At 61.7% G+C, this 23499-nt stretch overlaps 1 protein-coding gene across 11 annotated transcripts in view; it reads right to left on the bottom strand.

Moving 5' to 3' along the window:
- The window catches only part of CBFA2T3 (CBFA2/RUNX1 partner transcriptional co-repressor 3), a 69119-nt gene that overhangs the window by 42136 nt on the left and 3484 nt on the right, over positions 1–23499 (bottom strand). For 2 of the 11 annotated variants that reach the window (XM_079119197.1, XM_079119198.1), the window contains exon 1: positions 2810–3835. The exons of 2 other annotated variants lie outside the window; for them this stretch is intronic. In XM_079119197.1, the coding sequence (XP_078975323.1) occupies positions 2810–3820 (1011 nt within the window). In that variant the 5' untranslated portion in view covers positions 3821–3835. 7 more of the 11 variants (XM_079119189.1, XM_079119195.1, XM_079119191.1 and 4 more) reach the window with 6 other exon arrangements.

Raw genomic sequence — 23499 nt, 5'->3', positions numbered from 1 at the left:
TCCCTGGCCCGGCACGGAGGAGGTGTTCAATCAACATCTGCCCAGGGAATGAGGAACGGGCACACACTCCGGGGCCTGCTCTGTGGGGTCAGCAGCCGCAGCAGACTCAGAGTGCAGACAGGTCCTGGGCTCCTGGACCGTCCGAATCCCTTCTCCCCAGCATTGCCAGGTGGGCACCAGCAAAGGGGCAGCCAGAACCTCAGGGGGCCAGAACCCTGGGTTGGGAACGGCACTGGGCCTGCATGACCCAGACAGGGCAGAGGTGGAGGCAAGCTGCCCGGTGGCCAACCCCAGGTGGAACTGGTGCCCGTGGAGCTGTGCCTGCCCAAGGGAGGACTCCTTCACCCGTCATCAACCCCAGTCCCTCAGAACTCGCAGGTGCAGGGGGCCAGCTCGACAGGGCTGGGCCGTGGTCAGACTCCCCCATGACTCTGGACACCTGAGGAGAGAGCGCACCACCTCCCTCACAGTGGTCATGGGGCCTGGACAGCAGCTGCAGGCAGAGCACAGAGTCGGGAGCGGTGAGGGGACAGGCAGGCCAGTGAGCTCCAGGAGCTCCTGGCAACACCGGTCCCGCGCCGGGGCACCCACCGCGCCCAATCCCACGCAGGATCCCGAACACACCACGTGTGCACACACATCAGCGCCACACAAACACTGAAGCTCTCCGCCCCCCATGGAGGAAACTGAGAGCCCTTTAATCCAACCACCACCCTGCTGCCTCGTGCACGGGGGCTGGATGATCAGAAACCCCAAACGCAACTGCCTGCGGGGCAGCAGGGGAGGAGGAGGCCAGCTGGGCACCCGAGTCATTTCAGAAGCTGGCGGGGAAATGTCTTGCCCTCCTGACCTGCCCCAGAGGAGGCGGCAGCGCCAAGTCCGGCCCTCCACGGTGGCAACCCCGCTGGCTTGGATCCTGCGGATTACTGACCCAGCCCTCCAGCATCTTCAGATTCTTGCGTAGGAAGGAAAATTAATTTCTTCCAGTCATGCAGAAAAGAAAATATGTGGAGCCGCATCAGAGATTTCCTGGAGGTGGTAACTCAATTATGTGGATAACCCAGCGACAGGAGGAGAGATCAGGACCCTGCGGACCGGAGGGTGGCGCAGCAGCCCCAGAGGGTGTGGGGGAGGCCCGGGGACGACCTCCACCCGCCAGCCCTGGCTTTGCCCGCCGGTAGTAAGAGGCCCCGGTGCCAGGAGCCGCTCACGTGACCCTCCCTCTCCCCCAGGCACAGAGATCCTGGTGCCTCCCCTGCGAGGGAGATTCTGCCAGCAAACTGGTCCTAGTGTGACATTCTCCCTGCCTGCGGCCGTCTGGCTCGGGCAGCACTGGGGCCACAGCTGCCCCTCCGGCTCTGCTTCTTTCTTTCAGCCTTTCCCTCAGTGCACAGGAATGGTCTCGGCCCAGCAAAATGGTCCCAACAGCATGGCTCTGTGGCAGGATGCTCAGGGCAGGCCACCTGCCAGCAGCTCGCTGCCACCGGCACCCGCCTGCCCAGGCCAGCCACGTTTCCAGCTTCCACTGTCCAGCACAGCCTGGTGCTCCCAGCGCAGCCTCCATGCGTGTGCCCAGGAACCATCCACAGCGCCTTGCAGGAAATGGGTGCTGGGGGCCTTGCAACCTGGGCAGGGGAGGCGGTTCTCATGCCCAAACTCACCCAGGAGGTCTGGGAGGAGACAGAGGCTCGGTCTCAAGGAGCTTCTCAGACCTGGACCAGCAACTTGCAGGGGCAATGCCAAGGCATGGAACCACCAGCCCTTTGTCTCCACTCACCCCGTCCTGAGTGGCCACCCTGGGAACCTCCTGTTTCTGGGCCCACAGAGGAAACACACGCCCAGTCAGGCACGGCGAAGTGACACCCTGGCCCCCAGGTCCAAGGAACAGGCCTGAGAGCCACTCAGACTAACCCACAAACAGTCGCACAAGATTTTCTTCCCTTGGAGCTACTTCCTCCTGTTGGCCTCGGCCCACTCGGTGGGGGATACAGTGTTGCTGTGGGGCAGCACAGGGGGCTCTATGCTTACGGGTCTGTGGGCCACCGGGGCCACCCAGAACACACTGAGTTCAGAGCCGTGTGTCTGCACACACGCTGCTGGGAGCGGGGTGCCACCAGCCTGGCTGCCTTCTGCTCCACCTTACCGACTGGGGCTGAATTTCCAGCCATCTGTCCCTCCTCTTCGGCTCACACCTCCCTCCCCACTGTTCCCACAGCCTGGCTCCAGGCCTGCCCTACACACAGATGGATGGCTCCCAAAGGCTGTGAGTACCATCGCCCCCAAGGCTGACCCAGGCACCAGGAACATCAGGACCCAGGGAACAGGGCAGGGCACCCTCCCCAAGGAGGAGCAGGGCACACCTAGCCCCCACGGAGCAACCCTGGCCTGGTGGCACCTCAGGGACCAAAACAAGAGGGGGAGGAGCTAGAGCGAGCTGGAAGCCCCTCCTCCCCGGCCAGGCCACCCAGTCTTTCCTGGAGTCCCCCGCTGCCTCCCCTGTCCCCTGTGCTGCGGAGCTTTGTCAGGAAACCCAGTCAGTCCATGAGGAGTCGCGGGACTCCGCACGGTGCGCACAGCTCGCACCTTAAGTTTAACCACACCCCCGGAGGGTCGGGCTCTCAGCTCACCTGGGGGATGCACTCGCCCAAATGGGTGGGCGCTGAGCTGGCTCCACCCTGCCGCGGGCACCAACTTTGTAAAGTGGGGGCGGGGGCGGCCCGTGCGCTCCGTGCGGCTGCGGTGCAGACCCGGGGCCACAGCGCAGCCGAGCCCGTGACAGTGGCGGCAGGCGGGGGGCCGCGGCACTTACGGTCCCGAGGTCCAACGCGCGGCGGGTGGTCGCTCCCTCGCCACCCGGCTCCCGAAGAGGCTTTGCCTTCGGACTCCGTCCCCACCTCCGTAACTTGGGGGCGATCGGCGCGCCGTCCTCTCGCGCCGCGCCGGGCTCAGGCGCGCGGCGGGGCCCGGGCGCGCTGGGCGGCCGCTTGGGCCATGCCGCTGGGCTCGGCAGCCCGCGCGGGAACAAAGCGCGCACGCCGCCCGGGCGGTCTGGCCTCGCGGCCGCCGCGTCCAGCCGCCGCGCCTCTGCTCGGCTGCCGCGCGCCCGCCCGCGCGTCTCACGGGGCCCCGCGGCTCCCGCCCCGCGCGCTCCGCCCCCGCCTCCTGCGCCCCGCCGCCGCCGCTGCGCCACCTGCCTCCCGCCCGGCGCCCATCGCGCTCGCTCCGCCCCGGGGCGCCGGCGCGGGAGAGGCGCCCAGCCCGGTACGCGGCCGGCGCGGGAGAGGAAGCCGCCCCACGCCGGGAGCCGCTCGCGCCTCGCCCCGGGGTGGCGGGCCGGGCACCGGACGCCGGGGCCGCACGGAGCGCGGGGCCGTGCGGGCGAGAGCGGGCGCGCCATCCTGCGGGGCGCGGGTACGGGAGTGGGCCGCGCGGGGCCCCGTGGTCCGTGCGGGCGGGCTCCTCGCCGCGCGGTCCCGCCCGCTCCGCAGGCCGCGCCCCGGGAGGGCGGGCGGGCCGAGCGCGCCGCCGCGCACACCCACCTCGGAGCATTCAGCGACCCCGGCCTCGCAGCCCCCGCAGGCGCGGTGTCTGCGACAGGCGGGAGACGAGCGCCGGGCGCCCCTCCTCCGGCCGCCGCGCCCCCCGCGCGCGCTCCACTGGGCGGCGGGGGCCCGGGGCCACCTCCACGGTCGTCCGGCAGGGAGCGCGCTTCCCCTGCTGCGCGCTCGGCCTCGGTCCCCGCGGCGACCGGCGACCTGCGGGGAGGGAGCACATCCAGCGCCCCCCACCCGCCGTCCCGGCCCGGGCCGGGCGTTCTCATATGCTTTGCATTCGTTTGCATGCCATTCATTTAATGTCAGCCTGCAGAAGGTCCCCAAACTCGCTGCGCGTCCCACTTTTTCCTCTTCCCTCTCTTCCCTTCATCTGAAGCACCCTCCTGCCTTGCTCCTTTCCTGGAGGGCCGGGTGACATACTGATGCGCTTGCCTATTTTGTACATGTTAGTAAACTTGGCGCCTTTCCTTTCTTTCCCACCCTGGCTCACACACTGTTTCTTAGAGACAAGCATGGGTTCTAGGGTCACTGTCTTGGAGACAGAAGGGGCCAGAACTTCAGAGCAGCAGAGCCTTGATTTGCATCTCATTTGGCATAAATCTGCATGTGAAGACTCAAGGTCTCCAATTGCTAAGTATAAAGCCAACAATGTGCCAAAAAAAGTCCCTCTCCTTCCAGGTTTGCTGCACTGGCCTGTTTCTCTCCTCCCCAGTCCCTCTTGGGATGTGGCTGTGCCTCCTGAGATGCAGAGGAAAGTGAACTGAAACAGACTGGGGAGCCCCTGCCCACCGGCCACTCCAGTCCCACCACCTGTCTGTGGTCTGAAGCCGTCGGTCATCAAGAAACATCTGGCATGTAGTTTGCCCAGGTTTTCAGATTGTGCTTCTCTGGTGTTTGCCCAGGGGCCTCGTCCTGTTCTTGGGAACTGCGTCGGGTCCTGAGCCCACTGCACTCGGTTGTGTGGATCTGTAAATGCCGGGTGTGCGGCAAGGCTGAAGACATGATGCCCAAGTTTGTTGGCACCAGCTCCCTGCCTTGGGGCTCCTTGGGCCCCAAGGACTGTGACTTTGAGATGTGGTCATGCTGTATGCCACCAAGAAAGGAGAGCACACTGCCGTTCTCACCCCCAAATGCCTCCTGATCTCAGAGATGTTAGAATGCAAGAAATGGGCTGGATGGCCTGACTCGCAAATGCATCGGTGATCTCTGTGTCAGTGGGAGCGGGATGCTCTGATCCTCCTGGGGCGAGAAGCCAGACCCGGCTGGCCTTGGCCCTTCACGTGTGGCTCAGGGCTGGGCACATCGCTGCCTCAGTTCTGTGGATCTTCTGTTAAACGGCTGTGCAGTGTCCCTGAATGAAGCAGCACGCTCACAACCATTGGACGACTGACTGATGCCCAGACATGGAGGAGGGCCTGCCACCATGTGCCCACCCTGCAGGCACTGCATCTGTCCTGAGGTTCCCTGGTGCCCACCTTAGAACTGGCCAGTGGGCAGGGATGGGATGGTGGAGGCTGGGCTCCCTTTTGTGCTGAGTGGGCAGCCCAGTCTGGCCATGTCGTACTCACAATGGATCTTACAGCAGCTGCTGTGCTGGGCACGAGCTCTGTGCTTCCCATGGCCACTGGGCCCCTTTTCCTGGGTGGAGAGGCTGAGCCTGTTCCCCACTGGGCCTCCCTGCGTCTGGGTGGCTGTGTCAGCAGCCCTAGGCACTGCAGCTCGTGTTGGAGCGGGAGGATCCACCCAAGCCTGAGAGGTGTATGCAGCCTGACCAACCAGGCAGACATCCAGCCAGAGACCAGCCTGGAGCCAGGAAGCACCCAGGCAGCACCGTGAGAGCTGGACACTGGGTCCCCCCTGTGTCCAGTGTCTATGGAGCCAGGAGCTCAACGCACATGAGAGGAGCTACTCCCTGCTGTGGCACCGAGGCTTCCCCAGGAAAGGCCAGCTCACCCCCACCTTCCCATCCCTGGGGAGGCCTGAGAGGGACCTTGCCTTGCCCAGGGCCTTGTGCAAGCTGTGTCAGGCCAGGTCCCTGCAGCGGGGGGCTCCTCTGAGGCCACTCTCAGGCCTCCAGCCCCTCCAGCCTACACTTGAGTTGCTTCTGCCCTGCTGACCCCTCCCCAGCGGCATCACCCCTGTCTGACTTCCCTCAGCCTCCAAGGTGCCAGCTCAGGTTTCTGCACAGAGGGAATCCAGCCTGGTGTGCTGCCTCTGCCGCAGCAGAGGACTTTCTTCTGACACCCGGTAAGCCTCGTGTGGGGCAGCCCTGGCCAAGGGCAGGCACCCAGTGCCAACCACCATGTCCCACATGCCTCCATGGCCCCAGAGTGGATCTCACACCAGTCCTGTGTGCCTATGGGACACTGAGCCCAGGGAGCTTGGGGCCTTGCATGTCACAGGTGGCCTTGCACCCAGCCAGGGTCCCACTAGGCCAGCTGGGTCCAGGAGTTCCAGCTATCACCCACTGTGTCCTGAAAAGGCTTTTGAACTACTGTGGACTGCCACAAACGTCCTTGTGTTTCATCTAAAAGTCTTCAACAGAAGTTTAGCTGCCAAGAGTGTAGAACCTGACATATTCGAAGTGTGGATTCTTGTAAGTAAATGGGTGACTCACGGGTCTGGGGATCGTGGCTGCTGGACGGGCACCATTATCTGCTTAAAACTATGTGGACTGGCTCCTGAAACATCTGGATTTTCATTCAGTTCTAAGAGTAATATCGAATGCAAGATCTATGAAGGAGAAGTTTGATAAGCCCAACCTTACTAAAATGTAAAACTTCTGCTCTGCAGAGGACACTTATGGGAAAAGACAAGGCAGGACTGGGGAGAGGCTTGAAGACAGCTGATGAAGAGCTGCCGTCCACAGCACCGGACACCTCAGCAGCAAGCAGGAAGTTCACACAGAGAAGGTCTGAGCAGGCGCCTGTCTAGGAGCAGCCGGGAGTGGGCAGGCTGGCAGGTGGGCAGGCGGGGCCCAGGTGCACCTGGGGATGGACTGAAGCAGCTGCCCATCACCACTGAGCACCCCACGCCACAGCACCAGAGGCTGTGAGCAGGGGTGCTCTTGCACTGCCCGAGGCTGTGCGGAAGGCTTGGGGACCTTCACCACTGACACACAGGACAACTCCTGCTCCCGCTCCTTAGTGCTGCCCACAGTTTTGTTTATTATTTATTTAGCGGTACTGGGGTTGAACCCAGGGGTGCTTAACCACTGAGCCACACCCCAACCCTTTTTATTTTATTTTGAGACAGGGTCTTGCTAAGTTGCTGAGGCTGGCCTTGACTTGTGATCCTCCTGCCTCAGCCTCCCGAGTTCCTGGGATCACAGGCGTGGTCCCTGTGACTGCCTTTCCCAAGTGATTTACAAACAGGCTCACACAAACCCCTGCTGGGAAGGGTTGAGAGGAGCTTTATTCACAATCCCTCAAAGCAGGAGGCAACAGGGCCATCCTTCCACAGGTGCGTAAACAGCGGACGAGCAACGAGCTGTCTGGACCAGGAGGCCCGGAGCCTTGTGCGAAGGGCCCCTCTGAAGGGCCACGTGCCTCATCCCCAGCTGTGGTGCTGCAGAAGGCAAGCACAGTCCCGTGGGGCTGCCAGAGGCTGGCATGGTGTGAACTGGCGGAGCACGGGGTTGTGAGGGTGGTGGGTTACCTGTTGGATCCTGTAGGATGGACACTGTGGGGTTTGTCCACACCCACAGAACGACCCCCTTAGAAGCGAAACCCGGTGAACTGTGGGCTTGGGTGATGACCAGGTAGCAGCATCAGCTCCTCAGTCTTAGCAAATGCCCTGCAGCTGTAAGGGGCACTGGGGTCCCAGAACCCTATTTCTGCTTACTTTTGTGTCAACCTGAAACTGCTCTGTCATAGTTGGACACGAATGTCCCCAAAGGCTCCTGTGTTGATGGCGTGGTTCCCTGAGTGGTGTGGGAGGTGGAAGGACCTTGAGAGGCTGTGGCCTGACCGGAAGAGCTGGGCCACTGGGCTGTGTCCAGGAGGGGTCAGCCTCACCCCTGACCCCTTCCCCCATCTGCTGCCAGCTGCCTCGAGCTGAACAGTCTTCCTCCACCGCACCCCTCCACCATGATGCTCCGCCTGTCCTCAGGCCCCAAGCAATGGAGCCAGCTGAACGTGGACTGAAACCTCTGAAACCACTAGCCAAAACGGACCTTTCCTCTGCTAAGTTGTCTGTCTCAGGTATTTTGTTATAGCAACAAAAAGCTAACTACACATGCTCTAAAAATTCAAATCTATTAGCTTAAAAAATCCAGCAGAAATGTGGATATCAATGACATTATAAACAACGTATGTAAACAAGGAAATGAACAGTTCCAAAAGCATGCATTAACCAACCCTTCTTTAGCATCGGAAATCTTACACAGCTCCTCTTCTCCCTTAATGCACAAGTCCACAACACCAGTAGGACCTCATCCCAATCTTTCCATATTCGAAAGTCTTTGGAATCCTCTACCCTCCACCATGAAAAACTATGTAAGTAAATTGGAACGCTGAGATTCAAATTGTTACAATGTGTCTTCTGGAGTGGATTGTCCCTACAGTATGCAACCGGTAAAGACGATGAGAACCCACAATCCATTTTGAAAATCATTCAACATAAAAGTTTGTTTTGGGGTTTGTGGTGCTGGGGATTGAAACTAGGGCCCTGCGCACACTAGGTATGCTCTCCACCACTGAGCTTTGTCCCCCAAATTAAGTTTCTGTTGGAAATAGAGCTCCTGAGAAGAGGGAGGGAACTTAGTCTGCGTATTTGTGCATGAATTGCTCTTTTTGTGTTTTTAAGGTGAAGAGCAGAGAATCTGCACTGCATGGTAAGTAGCTCAGAAGAGAGGACGTGTCCAGTGACAGCACCCTGCCCCTCTGAGGGTAGAGGCCGCGTGGAGATGAGCTCGCTGCAGGCCGTCCGGTTTTGTTGCTGGGAAGTCTGGAAACCTCCAGAGCTGCAGACAAGGCCTGTTTTTGTGAGCGAGGAGGTGGAGGGGCCCTGCAGCTGGCCCCAGGTGGGAGACGCTGGCCTTTCCTTGCAAGTGGTGGAGAGTCCCTGTGTCAGGGAACTGGGGAGAGGACAGCACAGCAGCCCACCCAAGTGGTGTGGGACCAGCTCCCCGGGCTTGTCGTAGCCCTCGACATCCACCAGATGCCTGGGAAAGAACCCCGAAGAGATGTCTCCAGCTCCCAGGAGTCTGAACTTTCTTCTCCAGCTGAAACTTTCTGACCCAGATCCCAGGACGGCCCTTCCTGCAGAACAGGAGGCCCACAGGGCCTCCAGTGGACCAAGGGAAGGCTGAGGGGAAGGGGACACACCTGTTACCAGGACTGCAGTGCAAGGTTGTGCGGGGAGCACGCTGCTCCAGAGGCTTCTCGGAGAAGGTGCGTGTCGTGGGCACCTCTTGTCTGTGTGCAAAGGCAGCTCTACCAGCCGCCAAGGGAACTGTCATCAGCCAGGCCTGAAATTCCCTTCTGGGGTCCAGCAGGACCTTCCTGCCCCTGGTCTCCATGGGCCACGAGAGGCCTCCAGCACCCAGTCCCACCCTGCAGCAGAGGTCTCAAGCTTTAACAGCAGAGCCACTGTGGGAAAGAAGGCTAGCAGGGTGGGTCAGGGGCGTCTAAAACCCGGTAATCAAGGGCAATCGCATTTGATCCACTATTTTAAAATGTTAGAATTAGTGACAAAAATACATTAAAATGAGCAAAATGTAAGAGCTTTACATAAGGACAGGATCAGACTTCCTCGCCTCCGGCACCCACATGCCCAGCCTGCACGTCCCTGCCAGCTCCTCCCCATGGGCTCCCTCCGCCTGGCTCGTGCTCCTGGGAATCCTGGAGTCCCGGGGGTGCCCCAGGGTTCCCAGCTGCCCTTCGGGGTCGCCCGTTTCTACCTGTATTCAAGCCTTAGCTAGGAACACAGTAAGCTGAGGGTCGTGATCAGTCACCACAGGTGCCAAGCTGGCAAGGGGCATCAGGTCCAGGCTGGGCATGACGTGGCCCCGGCAAGTGGCCCCTGGCGAGCAGCCCCGGCCACCTCCCGCGTGCTCACAACCCCTCCTCAACCTCGGGAACAAGCTGAGTGCAGACGAGGAGGCTGGTCCCAGGAGACACGGGACTGGGGGCCGTGCCAGCTGGACTCTGCCCCGCTGCTCTGGGCCCTGCTCACTTCTGACGTTTTGTCTGGTGTCAGCCCTGTGTCCTGGCCGTCCCTGCCCTGGGGGTGACGGCCACCAGGAAGGAGGCCTTGGGCAATGGGGCCATCTTCCCGATTGCAGGGGAGCTGCAGAGGAGCAGCCGTGGGCAGGTGAGCACAGCAGGGCAGGGAGACCCAAGGGCCTCGGAGAGCAGTGCCAAGTGGCACCGAGCCACGCGGCTGCCAGCCCAGGGCAGGGGCGGCGCTTGCTGGGGCACTGGACTCTCATTCCAGGGGGCTGCTCTCTGTGCCTGGCCGTCCTGTGGCTGGTGTGCTGCCTGAATCTACTGCAGTCAGAGCGAAGCCTGCCACATGCGTCCCAGCCCACAAAGTGCCCGTGGTCCCAGGCTGCCGGGAGGGCCTTTGTCTCGCTGGTCACCCCGGGAGCCGGTAGAGGTCATCCTGCAGGCTGGAGTCTCAGCAGTCGGCAAGTCCTGGTGTGGCGAGGGAGCCGGGAGCCTCTGCAGCCTGCAGGGCACTCGCTGGGCACTCCTCCTGGGCAGTGGACGGTCATCGAGGCCTTGCAGTGGGTCACAGCCCATGCGCCAGGAGGGGTCCATGGAGGTCTTGGTGTGGTCCATGGCGCGTTGACCCAGGAGTCAGAGTGTCCAGAGGCCCACCCAGGCTGCGCTGCTAACCTGGGAGCCTGCCCAGCGAGCAGCACCTCTGCTTGAAGGTGCAGCCACGTGTTTGGACTCTTGCTAGGTGAAGGGAGAGCGTGGGCAGCCGGCAGGTGGGGACTGTGGAGGGAGGCTGAGGGGCCGCATGGCCACGTGTCCGGCTCTCTGCCCCTGCTCTGCCCTGATCCAGGCTGGTTCTGCAGTCTGAGCAGCTCCTCCTCCCTGGGCCGCATTCCCTCAGTCCTTTTCTCTTTCCATCACGGTTTGCTCTGGCTGGAGGAAAGTTGCCACAGCTCTGTGAACAGGGGACTGGAGAGCCGCGGGCTCACGAGTCTGTTTGCTTCTTGTTAGTTGTGGAGGCTGGCCTCTACCTTGCGATCCTCCTGCCTCAGCCTCCAGAGCCTCTGGAATGACAGATGTGTGCACCCACTTGCTCACACATTTGTAACGTGGCCCAAAGACAAGTTCAAGTTCTTGCTTGCCTTTGTTGGACTTCAGATGGGAACCAGGCCGAACCCAAGCAGTGGGGACTACCGGCATCTAGAGAATTCGCCAGTGCACACAGGAAAGGGAGCGTGGACAGGATCTGGGGTGCCCAGGTCCCCGGAGAAGCACACACCCTCCTGGAGGTGGTGCAGGACGAGAGCCTGCTTTGGACAAATACGGCCTGTGTTCCTCACTTCCTTTGGGGGAAAATGTCCACTTGGGTTAAAGAATACAATGTGAAATCAACCCCTGAAAGTGTTAGGGAAACAGTGTCTGCATAATGTGTGTCGATGAGGAAGGAGCCCGGGTGCCTCAGGAACAGCACAGACCTGCTAGAGGGCGGAACAAGGCCCGGATCCCAGGAGCCCAGGGGAGGCTGGGACACTGGGAGGCCCGGCCACATGCACGCGGCACCAAGACCGGAACGGCAGCAGGCAGAGCAGGTGAACAGGCAGTCCCCCCTGCACAGGAGGATGCAGAGGGCACCACCTCCCGGCTCCAGGGCCAGCAGCCCCTCTGCTGCTCCTCCAGGTGCCCCTCTGCCTCCCCGCCCGCCCGCACCTACTGGGTGTTTTGAGCTCCCGAGAAGGAAGAGCCTTTCCTTCGCTCTGCGTGGGCGGCAGTCCTGGGGCGGCACAGCAGCAGGGTGAGCCGAGCCGGGGTGTCCTGCTGCTTGTGGGCACCGTCCTGTCCTGCCCGCCCACTCGGGCTGGTTCTGTCACTGGGAACCTCTGTATCCTGACAGACATCCTGGTCCAAGGCCTGTGGGGAGTGAGTGCCCAGGAGCTTCAAGACCCCTTCCAGAAGAGGCCTGCCCCTGCCTGCCATGCAAAGGTGGAGGTGCTGTCGGCCAGCCAGAGAACTGGGCGGGCCGGATGTAGAGCTCCAGGCTCCAGCTCTGTGGGGCCTTGGTGACCACAGAGCCAGCCTGGGAGGGCCAGCTGCCGTTCTCCCATCCATCTCCTGCAGCAGCTTCCCAAGACTGGAGTGGTCAGTTGCTCCTTCCCCAGAAACTCCCAGCTCTCGCGCTTCCTGGCCCCCGGAGCCCTGCCAGGCCTGCCTACAGGTGTACCCTGCCCAGAGCATTCTCAGCAAACCCTCCTGGCCAGTCTCTGCCCAGCCGCCTGCCCTGGGGAGGGCTTCCCCACGCTGCCCAGCACATGAGCTTCAGGCTCTCTCTAAACACACACGCAGCGCCCCCCAGGCTGCATTGAGGGCTTCCCACCCCGGTGCCCTGGTGTGAATGTCCGGTCCTCTACGGGGCTCTGCAGGGCGGGGTCGCTGAGGGAGCAGGCCCATCATCCAATCATCCCCACCCCCAGCTCCACCTCAAAGGAAGATGGGGCAGCGGCCAGGCTCTGATGGGGCCGCCCCTCCCCCCGCCGCCTGGGTCCTGCTCAGTCCCTGCCCCCCCATCTGTCCTCAGCGTGCCCAGCAGGCTCCATGCAGGACCCTGGGCCTCAGGAAACAGAAGGAAGGGGGATCAGAGGCGCTGCCTGGGGCAGGAGGGCCCAGGAAACCTGGCGCTCGACTGTACGAAGGGTAAACTGGACCTCAGAGATAGGGCACAGGGTCTGGTCCCCAGGCTGCCTGGTTCCCCAGATCCTGTGGGTTGTCGGCAGCCTGAGCAGCTGGGTTCCCCACAGGCCTCTTCACGCCAAGAAGACCCAATGAACTGGGGACGTGCTCGAGGGAGAGGGACAGGCTCTGCCCGCCAGCCTGTCCTCCCTTTCCCAGGATGCTCTGCAGCTGTGATGGTCATGTGACGCCCCCTGAGGTTGGAAGGAACTGGAAGTGAGGTCTCTGGGGTGTCTCCTGCAGAGCGAGGGGTTGCATGCGCCTACAGGAGACCCGCTCCCTCTCCCTTCCCTTCCTGGACACCGGATCTCAAAGAGTGGCCGAGCCCAGAGGCGGCCCTGGAGGCCCTGGCCCCTTCTCAAGGTCACATAGCAGGCAGGTGCCCTGCGTGGCTGTGCCCCGTCCCCCGATCTCTGCCCTTTGACCTCGTGCTGCCCAGGGGTCAGGCACCCAGCCAGCGCTGAGGCTAACAACAGCAGCCACCGACAAGTGGAGAAGTGACCAGGGCTGCATTGTCCATCCACACGGTCCAGCTGCAGGCTTGGGGACACAGGGAGCAGGACCCAGGGGGCAGGCTGGCTGTGAGAACAGCTGGGCTGGGCTGGGCTGATCTGGGTAGCAGGGAGTGTCCCGGCAGAGGGACACGACCTCCGCGTGTGTTCCTGGGCGGGCGGAGAGTCTGCCTTGCTCTTTGCGCCAGGGCTGGTTTCTATCTGTCAAAGTCACAGTTCACTCCTGGGAAAACGGACCTGCGCCGGCTTTCCTCCCGACACCAGGCGTCTCCATCGTGCTGTCTGAGCTCCCCGACGGGCCCGCTGCCCTCCCTGGCCAGACCAGCTTCACTTGGCCTCTGGAGCCCTGTGTTGGGTCCTGCCCTCTCAGCCTGGTGTCCTTGTGTGCTGCGCAGCAGGTGGACTGGCCCAGCTGCTCCTTGAGAGCTGCTGCCCAGCCCCCGTCTGGAGGCAGACAGCCCCCTACCCAGCCACAGAACAGGCGTGGCCAGGCAGGGCCAGTTGGAGGACTGGCTGTACCACAGACCTTCCTGGGTGGCCATGTCCAGGTGCCCCCCACAGAATTCCTGCCCCAGGACCTGCAGCCCCTCCTCTGAGGACCCCTGCCCGGCCACCAACACACAGGCCTTCCATCCACTGTCAAAGGTAGGCGACCCCCACCAGGATGGCCCCCTCCAAGGCTGACCACATGGTCCGCCAGCCACAGCCAAGCTGGGCCACACAATTTCCTAACCCCTGGAATTTGGAATGGAGACTGTGGCCAGCAGTGAGAGAGTCAGGGAGGCCTGCCTGGTCCCGACCCCTGGACCAGTCAGAACTTCCAGGTAGAAACCTGGGGGTTGGGCACGGCTCACAAGTGTAGTGGAGGATGAGGACCCCCATCCTGGCAGCCCCCATAAGCAGGGCTCCTGACGGGATTGGGGCCTTTCGTGCTGCCCCCTGTTCCGTGGCCACAGCTCTCCCTTGACCCGGAGACCAGGGCAGCTGGTCCTGTGCCCACCCAAGCATGGAGATGGAAGGACATGGCTCCATTCAGTTCTATGGGCATAGACGGTAACTGTCCCCGCGTCGAGCAGGGGACACCGAGGCCCAGGTTGTGTTGTCTAGGGTCACGTGATCCCACGACAGGGTGGCGGACCCACCTGTCTCCAATCTGCAGCCACCCACCAGCAAGAGGCTGGACCCAGAAGTGTCACAGGAGGTCGCCCATCGCTGATCCTGTCAGGAGCCCCAGGGAGAGTGAGGGACGAAGTGGGGCCTCCCTGCCTGAGGGGTCCAGGGCCCCGGCCCCGCTGGCCTCCAGCGTGCTCCCTGCTGACTTCCCTGAGCTGCAGCCCTCCTCTGGGCCCAGCCCCACCACAGCCCAGAGGCCGCAGTGCCCAGCAGAGCCCCAGTCTCCTGCAGGTCTGCGTCCCCTCCCCAGAGTGCCGTTCCGGCCTAAGTACAGAGCCTGTCCACACCGCACGGCCCACCCCAAAGTCCAGACCCCAGCTGCCCCGGCCATTTGCCATTCTGTCCCTGGACAGTCCACAGGATCAAATGCGAGTTACGGGAGGAATGGAGTCTGCGTGACTCAGGCCATGTCACCGTGAACCTGGACAGCATGAGCCTGTGACGCAGACATAGAGGGTTGCACCTGCAACTCCTGCCCGAAACATGCTCAGACCAGGCAGACCAGAGGCAGAGCGGGTAGTGGAAGCGGGGGCCAGCATGGGGGCCCAACTGCTCTAGGGATGGTCTTCTTAGGGGTGGTGGGAACGCTTGGAGAGGGGTTAGTGGCCACGGCTGCTGGACTCAGGGCTCCAAACCCGCTACGCGCACAGTGATGGCACGCCTGTGCCCAGTGCATGCAGTGCCTGAAGCCGCCTAAGGCCAGGGCAGAGCTGCGCAGACAAAGCAGGCAGCCCAGGACCCTCTTCTGGCTGGCAGAGGAGGTGGGGGCACGGGAGCCCCTCCCACTGCCCCGTGCAAAGGCAGTGAGGCCAAGAGGTGGGCGAGGGGGCCCTGGGTGTGGCTGGGGGAGACCTGAAATAGCTCAGAGTCTGAAACTCCCGGGGAGAAGCTGAGGGCTGAGGTCTCTTTGGATGGGGAACTGCTCCTGGGAGGAAAGGGGAAGTTGCGCTGGGGCAGGGGATGGCCCAGGAGGGAGGCTGGGCCTAAGCACATTGCCAGTTCTGCCGGAGAGCCGGGTGGAGCAGAGGTGTCATCCCTGCGTCTGGCAGCGGGGCTGAGGCCCAGCTCCTGGTGCTCCCGGGGCAGATGAAGGGTCAAGCAGTGTCTCTAGGCCCACTTTCCAGGACAGAGTCGCCAGGCGCAGAAGGTGAAAATAGGCTGCTTGTGAAGTTTGAATTTCACATTAACAATGAGTGATTTTTAGTGTAAGTATGTCTCAGCCAACCCTGGGGATATACTTACACTAAAAATATTCGCTCCTCTGAGATGCGACTTTAGCTGTGGTCCTGTCTGTGGCTGAAGTAGCAGAACCCAAAGGGTCTGCAGCTGGCCTGGGGGCTAGCCGTGAGCATGGGGGGACGGAGTGCTGTCTCTGTGTCCTGTGGCCACCCCTAGCTTTCCTCCTGAGCTGCCGTCTCTCCAGCTTCCTTCAACCTGCTTTGAGGACAGGGAGACTCACGTGCAGTGTGACTCAGCGCCCAGCACAGAGCCACTAAGGGTGCCCAAGTACAGTAGGCCTACGGGACGTCAGTCGTGGCCTTCATGTAGCTGGACGCTGCACTGTGGCGTTCTGACGACTCTTTCCCTGACACTTTCACGGAGTTCCGACTGGATCAGGAGGAGAGGCTGGTCCCACAGATGCTGAGACCTCCAACCCTGCCTCGTGGGGCGAGGGGGCTTCTTTTTGCTTTGCTGCCACACCGAGGCCTCACCTTGCTCAGCAGGAAAAGTGCTCTGACCTGAAAGAGGGGCGGGGGTCCTGGGACACACCCCAGGGATGTGGGTGGGGCCCTGTCACCTAGAGCCCATTTGCAAGGACCAAAAAGACAGAAGGAGCTCTCTGGCACCGTGTTCTGGAGGGCGACTGCTGGAGGGTGTTCTGAAGGGTGCGCCTTCGTGCCGCGTCCACTCTGCCCCTCCAGTGATGCTCCTTCACCAGCTTCGCCTGGTGTTGAGGCGGGAGGTGGGTCCTGGGAGCTCTGTGCAGCCTCGGCACAGGTGCTGCCTTCCACGGTAGGCTTGGGGAGGGGTCCCAGGCTCTGCCCATGACTCCCTTGCTTCACTGGTGCAGGCGTGCAGAGGGGCCTTGGGTGAGGAGGTCAGGTGGGCAGAGAGCAATATAGCCAGTGCCCCTTCCTGTGGATCCCAGAGCCAGGGGGATGGGGTGGTAGCTGCAGGCTCTGAGCAGGTAAGCAGCTGTGGGCAGGAGTGGGAGATGGAGGGTGGTGGGCACAGGCCCAGGAGGGAGGGAGGGGTGCAGCCCGGGGCAGCAGGGACCCTGCCGCAGAGAGGTCCACCCTCTCTGGACAGGCCTGCCCTGGCCAGCAGAGCCTTGGGCTTGGGGTGGGGCTCATCCACTGTGCTTTTTTAAGAAAATTAAGCTTTAAAAAATGTGGTAAAATGAAGAGAATGTGGACTCTCCACTTCAACCATCCAAGGGCCCTTGAACCGTGGTGTGTTGTGTGCCATCCTTACTACCCTTTCAGGCAACGCCCCCACTCCAGGTCAGACCCTCTGGCCCGGCGGTCTCTGACCGCCCTCGGTCCTGTGGGTCTTCTTGTTCTGGGCATCTGTGAAGATGGGGCCGGGCCTGCTGTGTGGTGCGGCTCCCACAACCACCCTGTGGGCATCAGGAAGGCACTGAGGCAGTGAGCCTCAGCCGCTGTCTCCCGTGGGCCTCTCACCCAGACGGCTTTTCTTGAGCACCCGCTACGTGCTGGCACTGACGTGACCAGCAAACACCAGGCCAGCAGGGGCAGCACAGGGCCCAAGACGGCCAAGACGCACACGGAGTGGACAGGGTGGCCTGTCCAGGCGCGTGGGCCAGGACTCCTCCTGCACCTGTCCTTCCTGATCCGCCCTCCGTTCCTCTGGGCCTGGCCACTCCCCACCAACAGCTGAAGCACATCTTTGACCCAGCTTATTGCGTGTTTGTATAGACGACATTTTTAACCTTTTGAAAAGTATGCTCTGAACTTTCCGTCCTGCCTGCCTCCCTGCGTTCTTCCTTCCCCCTTTCCCATTCACCCACCCACCCATCCACCCATCCATCCATGTTTTCGTCAGATTTTGCATTACTGTGATCAAAATGCCAGAAAAGAACAACTTAGAGGAAGAGAAGTGTATCTTGGCTCACAGTGCAGAGTCTCGGTCCACAGACCGCCAGCTCCGTGCTCTGGGTCCAAGATGAGGTGGAGCGCGTGCTGAAGGGCATGGCCGGGAGGCAGAGCGTGGGGGAGGGGCGACAGGGACGATGTGCCTCCCAGGACACACCCTCAGTGATTCACCTTCTCTACCACACTCGCCTGCCCCCTGTGGTCACCCAGGCATTTAAACTAGGATGGGCTGACCAGGTCAGAGCTGTGACAATCACTTCACCTCTGAACTTCCCTGTGTTAACACAGGAGCTTTCGGAGGAACATCTCATACACAAACCCTCACAACCCATCACCCACCCACCCACCCATCCATCATCAATCCATCTACCATCCATCCACCCAACCATCATCCATCCATTGGTCCATCCATCCATCCACCATCCATCATCCATCCATCTCCCAATCCACCCATTTATATTAGAGTTGGAATTCAACATGACATACTTGGGGCACTTAATAACATGCTCATTTGAGTTAAGAGCTGACAAACGTCCTTCTTGGTGGGCTGATTTCCAGTGAGGACCAGCTCTGCCAATAGTTTTCAAGGCGATGTTTTCCAGGAAAGTGGTGAGCCAAGTCTTCAGCTTCGAGGCCTTCATGCCAATCAATGCTGAGTATGGGTGAACTGCGCGGGATGCTGGAAAACACCCTCTGTGACTGTCGAAACAATGGTGTTCAGATGCTGTGAAGTAGCCCACTGGGCACCATTGCCAGGGCCCCATGTCCATGGGTGCAGAAGGACACCAGAGGCCCCAGATACTGCCTGTGTGACCTGGTCATGTCCCACATGTCTCTGTGGGTGCTCAGACTTGTCCTCATGAACCAGTGGTGAGACTGTGGTTTGCTCTCACCTTTGGGAACTTCTCTAGTGTGCACTGGGCCACCATTATCCACCAAAAAAGAAGCATCCCCAGGTCTTCATGTGACCAAGCTGAGTGAGGCCATTTCATGAGATTGCACATCAAAGTGAGGCTTCGGTTCATCAAAAAATTTTTAGGGAGCAAGCAGACAGACATTTAGAAAGCTCTACAGAGCACTGCGCCTCCTGAACAGACACTGAAGAGAGTGTCTGACTGGTCCCTCCTCCTGACCCACCCATGAGCCCCCCAGTCTTGGGCCAAAACAGGGCAGAGGGAGCCTAGGAGCACGGGCAGGTGCAGAATTCCCCTTGGGCCACCTACACAACCAGAGGAGGCAGCCCTGTCTCTTCTTTCTGCCTTCAAGGGGGGCCCAGGCGATTCCCACCAGCCACTCAGAGTACAGTGGACTTTCCCAGGTGCCCAGGAGGCCATGTGCTCACTGACCTGCACAATTCCAGGACTTTCCACCATCCGAGTCACAGAGGCTCCCGAGACATAATTGCTAAGTACATCACTAACCAGGGCAGACACCAGAGCTACCCCTCCTATCAGGCTCCCGCAGACTCGGGAACCCCTCAGAGTGGCATGTCCAATGGGGATTTGGTGGGTACTGCCTGACAGGTGCCAGCCAGTGCCCTGCTGGGAGGAAGCAAGATGGAGCTGCAGGTCATATGTCCTGCTGAGCCCACCACCATATTCAGTCTCAACTGTACTCAGATGTTTTGCTTGCCTGTTCCGCAGAGGACTTTGAAATCCCATGTGCTATACATGTCATCATGGCTGACTTGGGACCAGTTGCCTGCAGTAGCCCCTGGGAACCCCTTGCCTTACGTGTGGGACACAGGCCTCAGTGTGGGACAGGGTGGACTGCAGGTGCACAGGCAGAGTGGTGGAGGGTGGCCTTGCAGGTCTGGGGCCAGCTGTCTCCTGGAGGGAGGAAGCACCTGGCAGTCTCGGCTTTGACAGGAAGTTGCCTCTCACCTCCTGCACCTGGCTGTACTGCTCTGGGTGGGGAACCCCATGGGGACCCCTGATGGGGGTCCCCCTGAACAAAGATGAGAAATCCCAGCTGAGGGGCCATAGGACCTAGCAGCTGCTGGGTATGGGGAGGGCTGGGGACAGGAGAAGTTCTGTGCCTGGCGTGGAGGAGGTGTGAGCTCGGTGCCTGGCATGGAGGAGGTGTGAACTCAGTGCCTGGCATGGAGGAGGTGTGAGCTCGGTGCCTGGCGTGGAGGAGGTGGAGTTCTGTGCCTGCGTGGAGGAGGTGTGAGCTCGGTGCCTGGCGTGGAGGAGGTGGAGTTCTGTGCCTGCGTGGAGGAGGTGTGAGCTCGGTGCCTGGCGTGGAGGAGGTGGAGTTCTGTGCCTGCGTGGAGGAGGTGTGAGCTCGGTGCCTGGCGTGGAGGAGGTGGAGTTCTGTGCCTGCGTGGAGGAGGTGTGAGCTCGGTGCCTGGCGTGGAGGAGGTGGAGTTCTGTGCCTGCGTGGAGGAGGTGTGAGCTCGGTGCCTGGCGTGGAGGAGGTGGAGTTCTGTGCCTGCGTGGAGGAGGTGTGAGCTAGCGAGTAGGGCAGGAGGATATACTGTCATGGGGAGGCAGGGCCGTGGGCCCTGTGCTGTACCACATGCACAGTGCAGCCTCTCTGGGCTGACTTGCTGAGCTCCGGGGTCTGTGGGGCCAGTGGAGGAGCATTGTCCTCTGCACACGGAATGTGCGTAGGTGTGTGAAAACCTTAGACCTTTCTCTTAAATTAGAGGACCCAGCAGTGGGAAAGCCCTGAGGAAGACGGAGGGGACTCATTTCTGAGGAGTCTAAGGAGATGCCAGTGCAGACGTCTGTGCCCTGGCTGGGCCCAGCTGGTGCTGGGACTCAGGTGCACCCAGGCCAAGGACTGGAGTGAGGGGCGGGCTGAGCACAGCTGCAAGGGTCTCCCTCCCTCACTCCACTCCCTCTCCAGGGTCTGTGAAGCTGGGGCTTTCCAGGCACTCAAAACGCACCCTGATTTGGGAGGCAAGGAGGAAGCTCTGGGGCCCACAGGGCGGGGTGAATTCCCCAGTTCCTTCTCCCGGGGCCCCTCCTGGCCTTTGTCTACAGGAGCAGCTGCAGAGGTGGCACCAGCCAGCCTCCTAAGGGGCAGCGAGGACGGGACCAGGGACTCTCGCTGTGCCTGGGCCTTCTTCACCTGCCTTAGTGAGGGTGAGGGCCAGTGGGGTGCAGCAATACAGCTGGTTTCCTCCTCTGGACGGTCGGGCCCGCCTACCGCCCTTCACAGAGTGGGAGGCAGAGGTCAAGAGACCAGGCCCTCTCGGCCTCAACAGGCTCTTGAGGCTCACAGTTCCAGGGGCATTGACCAGGCTGCCTGTGTCCAGCACAGAGGACAGGCCTTGGCCTCGCTCCCAAGGCTCAGTGGTCCTAGGCCACAGCTCAAGTCTCCCTTCTGCTTCCCCCTTGGCAGACGAGCATGCCCGCCATGACCTGGGCAGGCTCTTCCGCCCTCCTGACTGTCCTGCCTCACAACTGGGCCAACAGTGCGTTGGGGGCTGCTGGGGAGATATTGCCCACAGGCCCGGCCTAGGGTCCACAGTGGGCTGCCCATCCCAGCTGCCCTCCAGGGCCCTGTATGAGTTCTGGGGAAAGCCAGGGAGGCCGGGGGTTCAGGTGGAGCCCAGCTGTGCCAGCAGGAGCAGAGTTGGGACCTGGCGTCTGGTCAGCCCATCCCCAACGCCCACACTGCCTCTCGAGGCAGGTCAGGGCCCCTCTTGTGAAGACCCGTGCTGCCCACTAGGCAGACCTCCTGGCCTGCGCACCTGAGGATTGCCCTGTGCCCTTGCACCCAGAGTGGCCCTGAGCAGCGTCCCTTCCTGGGAGGGCAGCGGCACTTCTCCTGACGCCTCCCGATAGCAGCTCCACTGGGTACCGGGGCTGGAAGGGGCTGGCACAAGTGCACTGCCAGGTCCCTGGGGCAGTGGGTACTGAGGGAGGGGAGGGAGGCCACCCATCTCCCCGTGGGGTCCCAGTCCTGCTTGTCTTGCTCGGTCCCCCTCCTCTCCCTGGGCGTCCCTGGGTGTGCCGTTGAGGACACAGGTGAGCGTGGGCGTGGGTACACCTTGGGGTTTTCCAGCCCTGTTTCCTGGAGACTCCTGCCTCCTCGGGTGCCAGCCTCCTTCCTGAGACCTCTTCCTCCAGGCCAGCCTTGCCTCAACCCACCGTCACCCAGGGAACAGCTACGCCATCTTGGGCTGCCAGTCCAGCTCTGGGAGCAGGTGCTGGGGAGAGACAGGCTTGCCGAGGAGCCTAGGTCCTCTGCTGGGGGCAGGGAGAGGGTGCGGGGTTGGTCAGGCCGACATGCTGTGTGACTGTGGGTGGCCGTCCTCACCCTAGGCCCTGTGGATCTTGCAGAGGACATGGTGAGAGAAGATGAACAGTGCAGGGACCAGTCTGCCCTCCCTAAGGCCTGCTATGGTGTTTAAGCCTCCAATTGCAGGGGTCCCAGCTCCTAGGGAGATGCCCGCTGGCTTGAAGGGGCAGCTGTGACCCTGTCCCACTGTCTGGGCAGGAGCCGAGGCCTGTGTGGGACTCAAGGGAGGTTTAACCCTGGGCTCTGGTGGGGCCCTAAATCCAGCACTGCTGGGCAGCTGAGGGGTCTGGCAGGTCCTGGCCTGCCCCAGGGAAGCCCTGGCCCTGGCAGTCCCCTCCCCGCTCTTCCTTCTTCCCCCAACATGTGGCAGACGAGGTTGCAGCCTGTGGCAGGCTACTAACGTCTGCTGGCCCCACGTCTCAGGGACACCCCCAGGCCCCCAGGGGTGAGCTGGCCTGTCATAAGCAGTGCAAGGCAGATGACCCCAACCAGGGCTGGCAGGTGCCCAGCCGCACAGACCCGGCCGTATCCGGGAGGCTTGGACACCAGCCCCCAAGCCGTCCCTCACCAGGCTCCCACCCAGAGCTCTGGCCCCCTCAGGCCCGTCTCTGAGCCCCTCCGCTGGGTCCTGGAGTCCAGCACAAGGCCCCAAGGCCAACACCCCAGAGTCCAGCTTGTCCCTGCCTGGCTCACCGTGCGGCATGGGTGAGCCCTTCCCATCTCTGGGACCAGGCTGAGATGGCAGATCTGGAATCTAGGCTCACCCACCATTTCTGCTGCAGCCTCAGCAGGACAAAGGTATGTGGGTGGCCTTGTGCCCAGTGGGGACCTGGGAACCCTTTCTCTCTGAGCACCGAGCTGGGTGCCGAGTGCACTGTGAGGGTACAGCCAGAGACCCTGCCACAAGGAGACATGTACTAAAAGAAAAGCTGAGTGCAGCAGGGAAGGGCTGACTGAGGACCAGGCTTCCTGAGGAGCTGCTTGGCCAGGTTCCACAGAGACAGACTGGCATGTGCAAAGGCCCTGGGGTGTCTGTGGAGCCACTAGTTGCACAGGGGAGATGCTGAGCGGCCAACCTGCGTTCTTACCAGATTGCTCTCCCAAGGGCTTGATGACAGAGCAGCCCTGCCCTTAGGAGTCTCCTGGGCGGGGTCTCCACTGCCACTGGCCTCCATTCTGGGCAGCCCTCCCACGGGCCACCACTGCCCATGCAGCCCCCTGGGCCAGGGCAGACACGCTTCTGCTTCAGTCTGACCTTTGGCTCCGTGACCATCAATGACCGTAACACCTGAGCCCATGGACATTTGGGGGGAAGCTCCCTCAGAGAGGTGGGTGGCATGGGCGTGCATCTGGGCAGGGAGAACAGGAGTCCCCACCCTCGCCGCTGCCTGCTGTGCCGCCCAATCAAGCACATCACAGGACAGACGTGGAGGGCCCGGGCCAGCACTAGTGAGCTGGAGGCTTTTCTCTCGGCCTGTGGAGGAAGTGAGAGCTGCCTTTGCCTGCAGGGTGGTCCCCTCCAGCCCCCAGGACCACTTCCCCAGGAAGCTGACCTGCTTGTCCTGCACCCTGTCTTCCTAGGCTCCCCTGGACAGGGTTTGCAGGGTGGGGTCACCGTGTCCCCAAGGAGGAGGGCCCAGTCTCCCCGCTCAGAGGAGAGCCACTTGACCTCCGCAGAGACAGGCCCTCCTTGGGGTGGGCTCGCTGGGATAGCGCGGCAGTGCCCAGGGGCCGGTTGTGAGAGTGGGGGCTGGTGGTGGGCCGACCCACCCTCCGGACTATCTGGGTGGTGAATGCAGGCAGGCGTGTGGCTGGAGGTGCTGGGGTCCTCTTTGTGCCTGGTGAGCAGTGCTCTCTCCTCCTGGGGCCTGAGCGGCTTCCTCCTCCCACCTTCTGCCATGACGTTCTGCCTCAGCTCCGGCCCAGAGCTACGGAACCCACCGAGGATGGACTGGACCTCTGAGACCATGAGCCACAGTAAACCTCTCAGTTGGTCCTGGGT

This window comes from Sciurus vulgaris (assembly GCF_902686455.1).
Source record: "Sciurus vulgaris genome assembly, chromosome: 17".
In the NCBI taxonomy this organism is placed as follows: domain Eukaryota; kingdom Metazoa; phylum Chordata; class Mammalia; order Rodentia; family Sciuridae; genus Sciurus; species Sciurus vulgaris.
The sequence above is the reverse complement of the archived record's forward strand: the minus strand, read 5'-3'. Positions and strand labels throughout refer to the sequence as shown.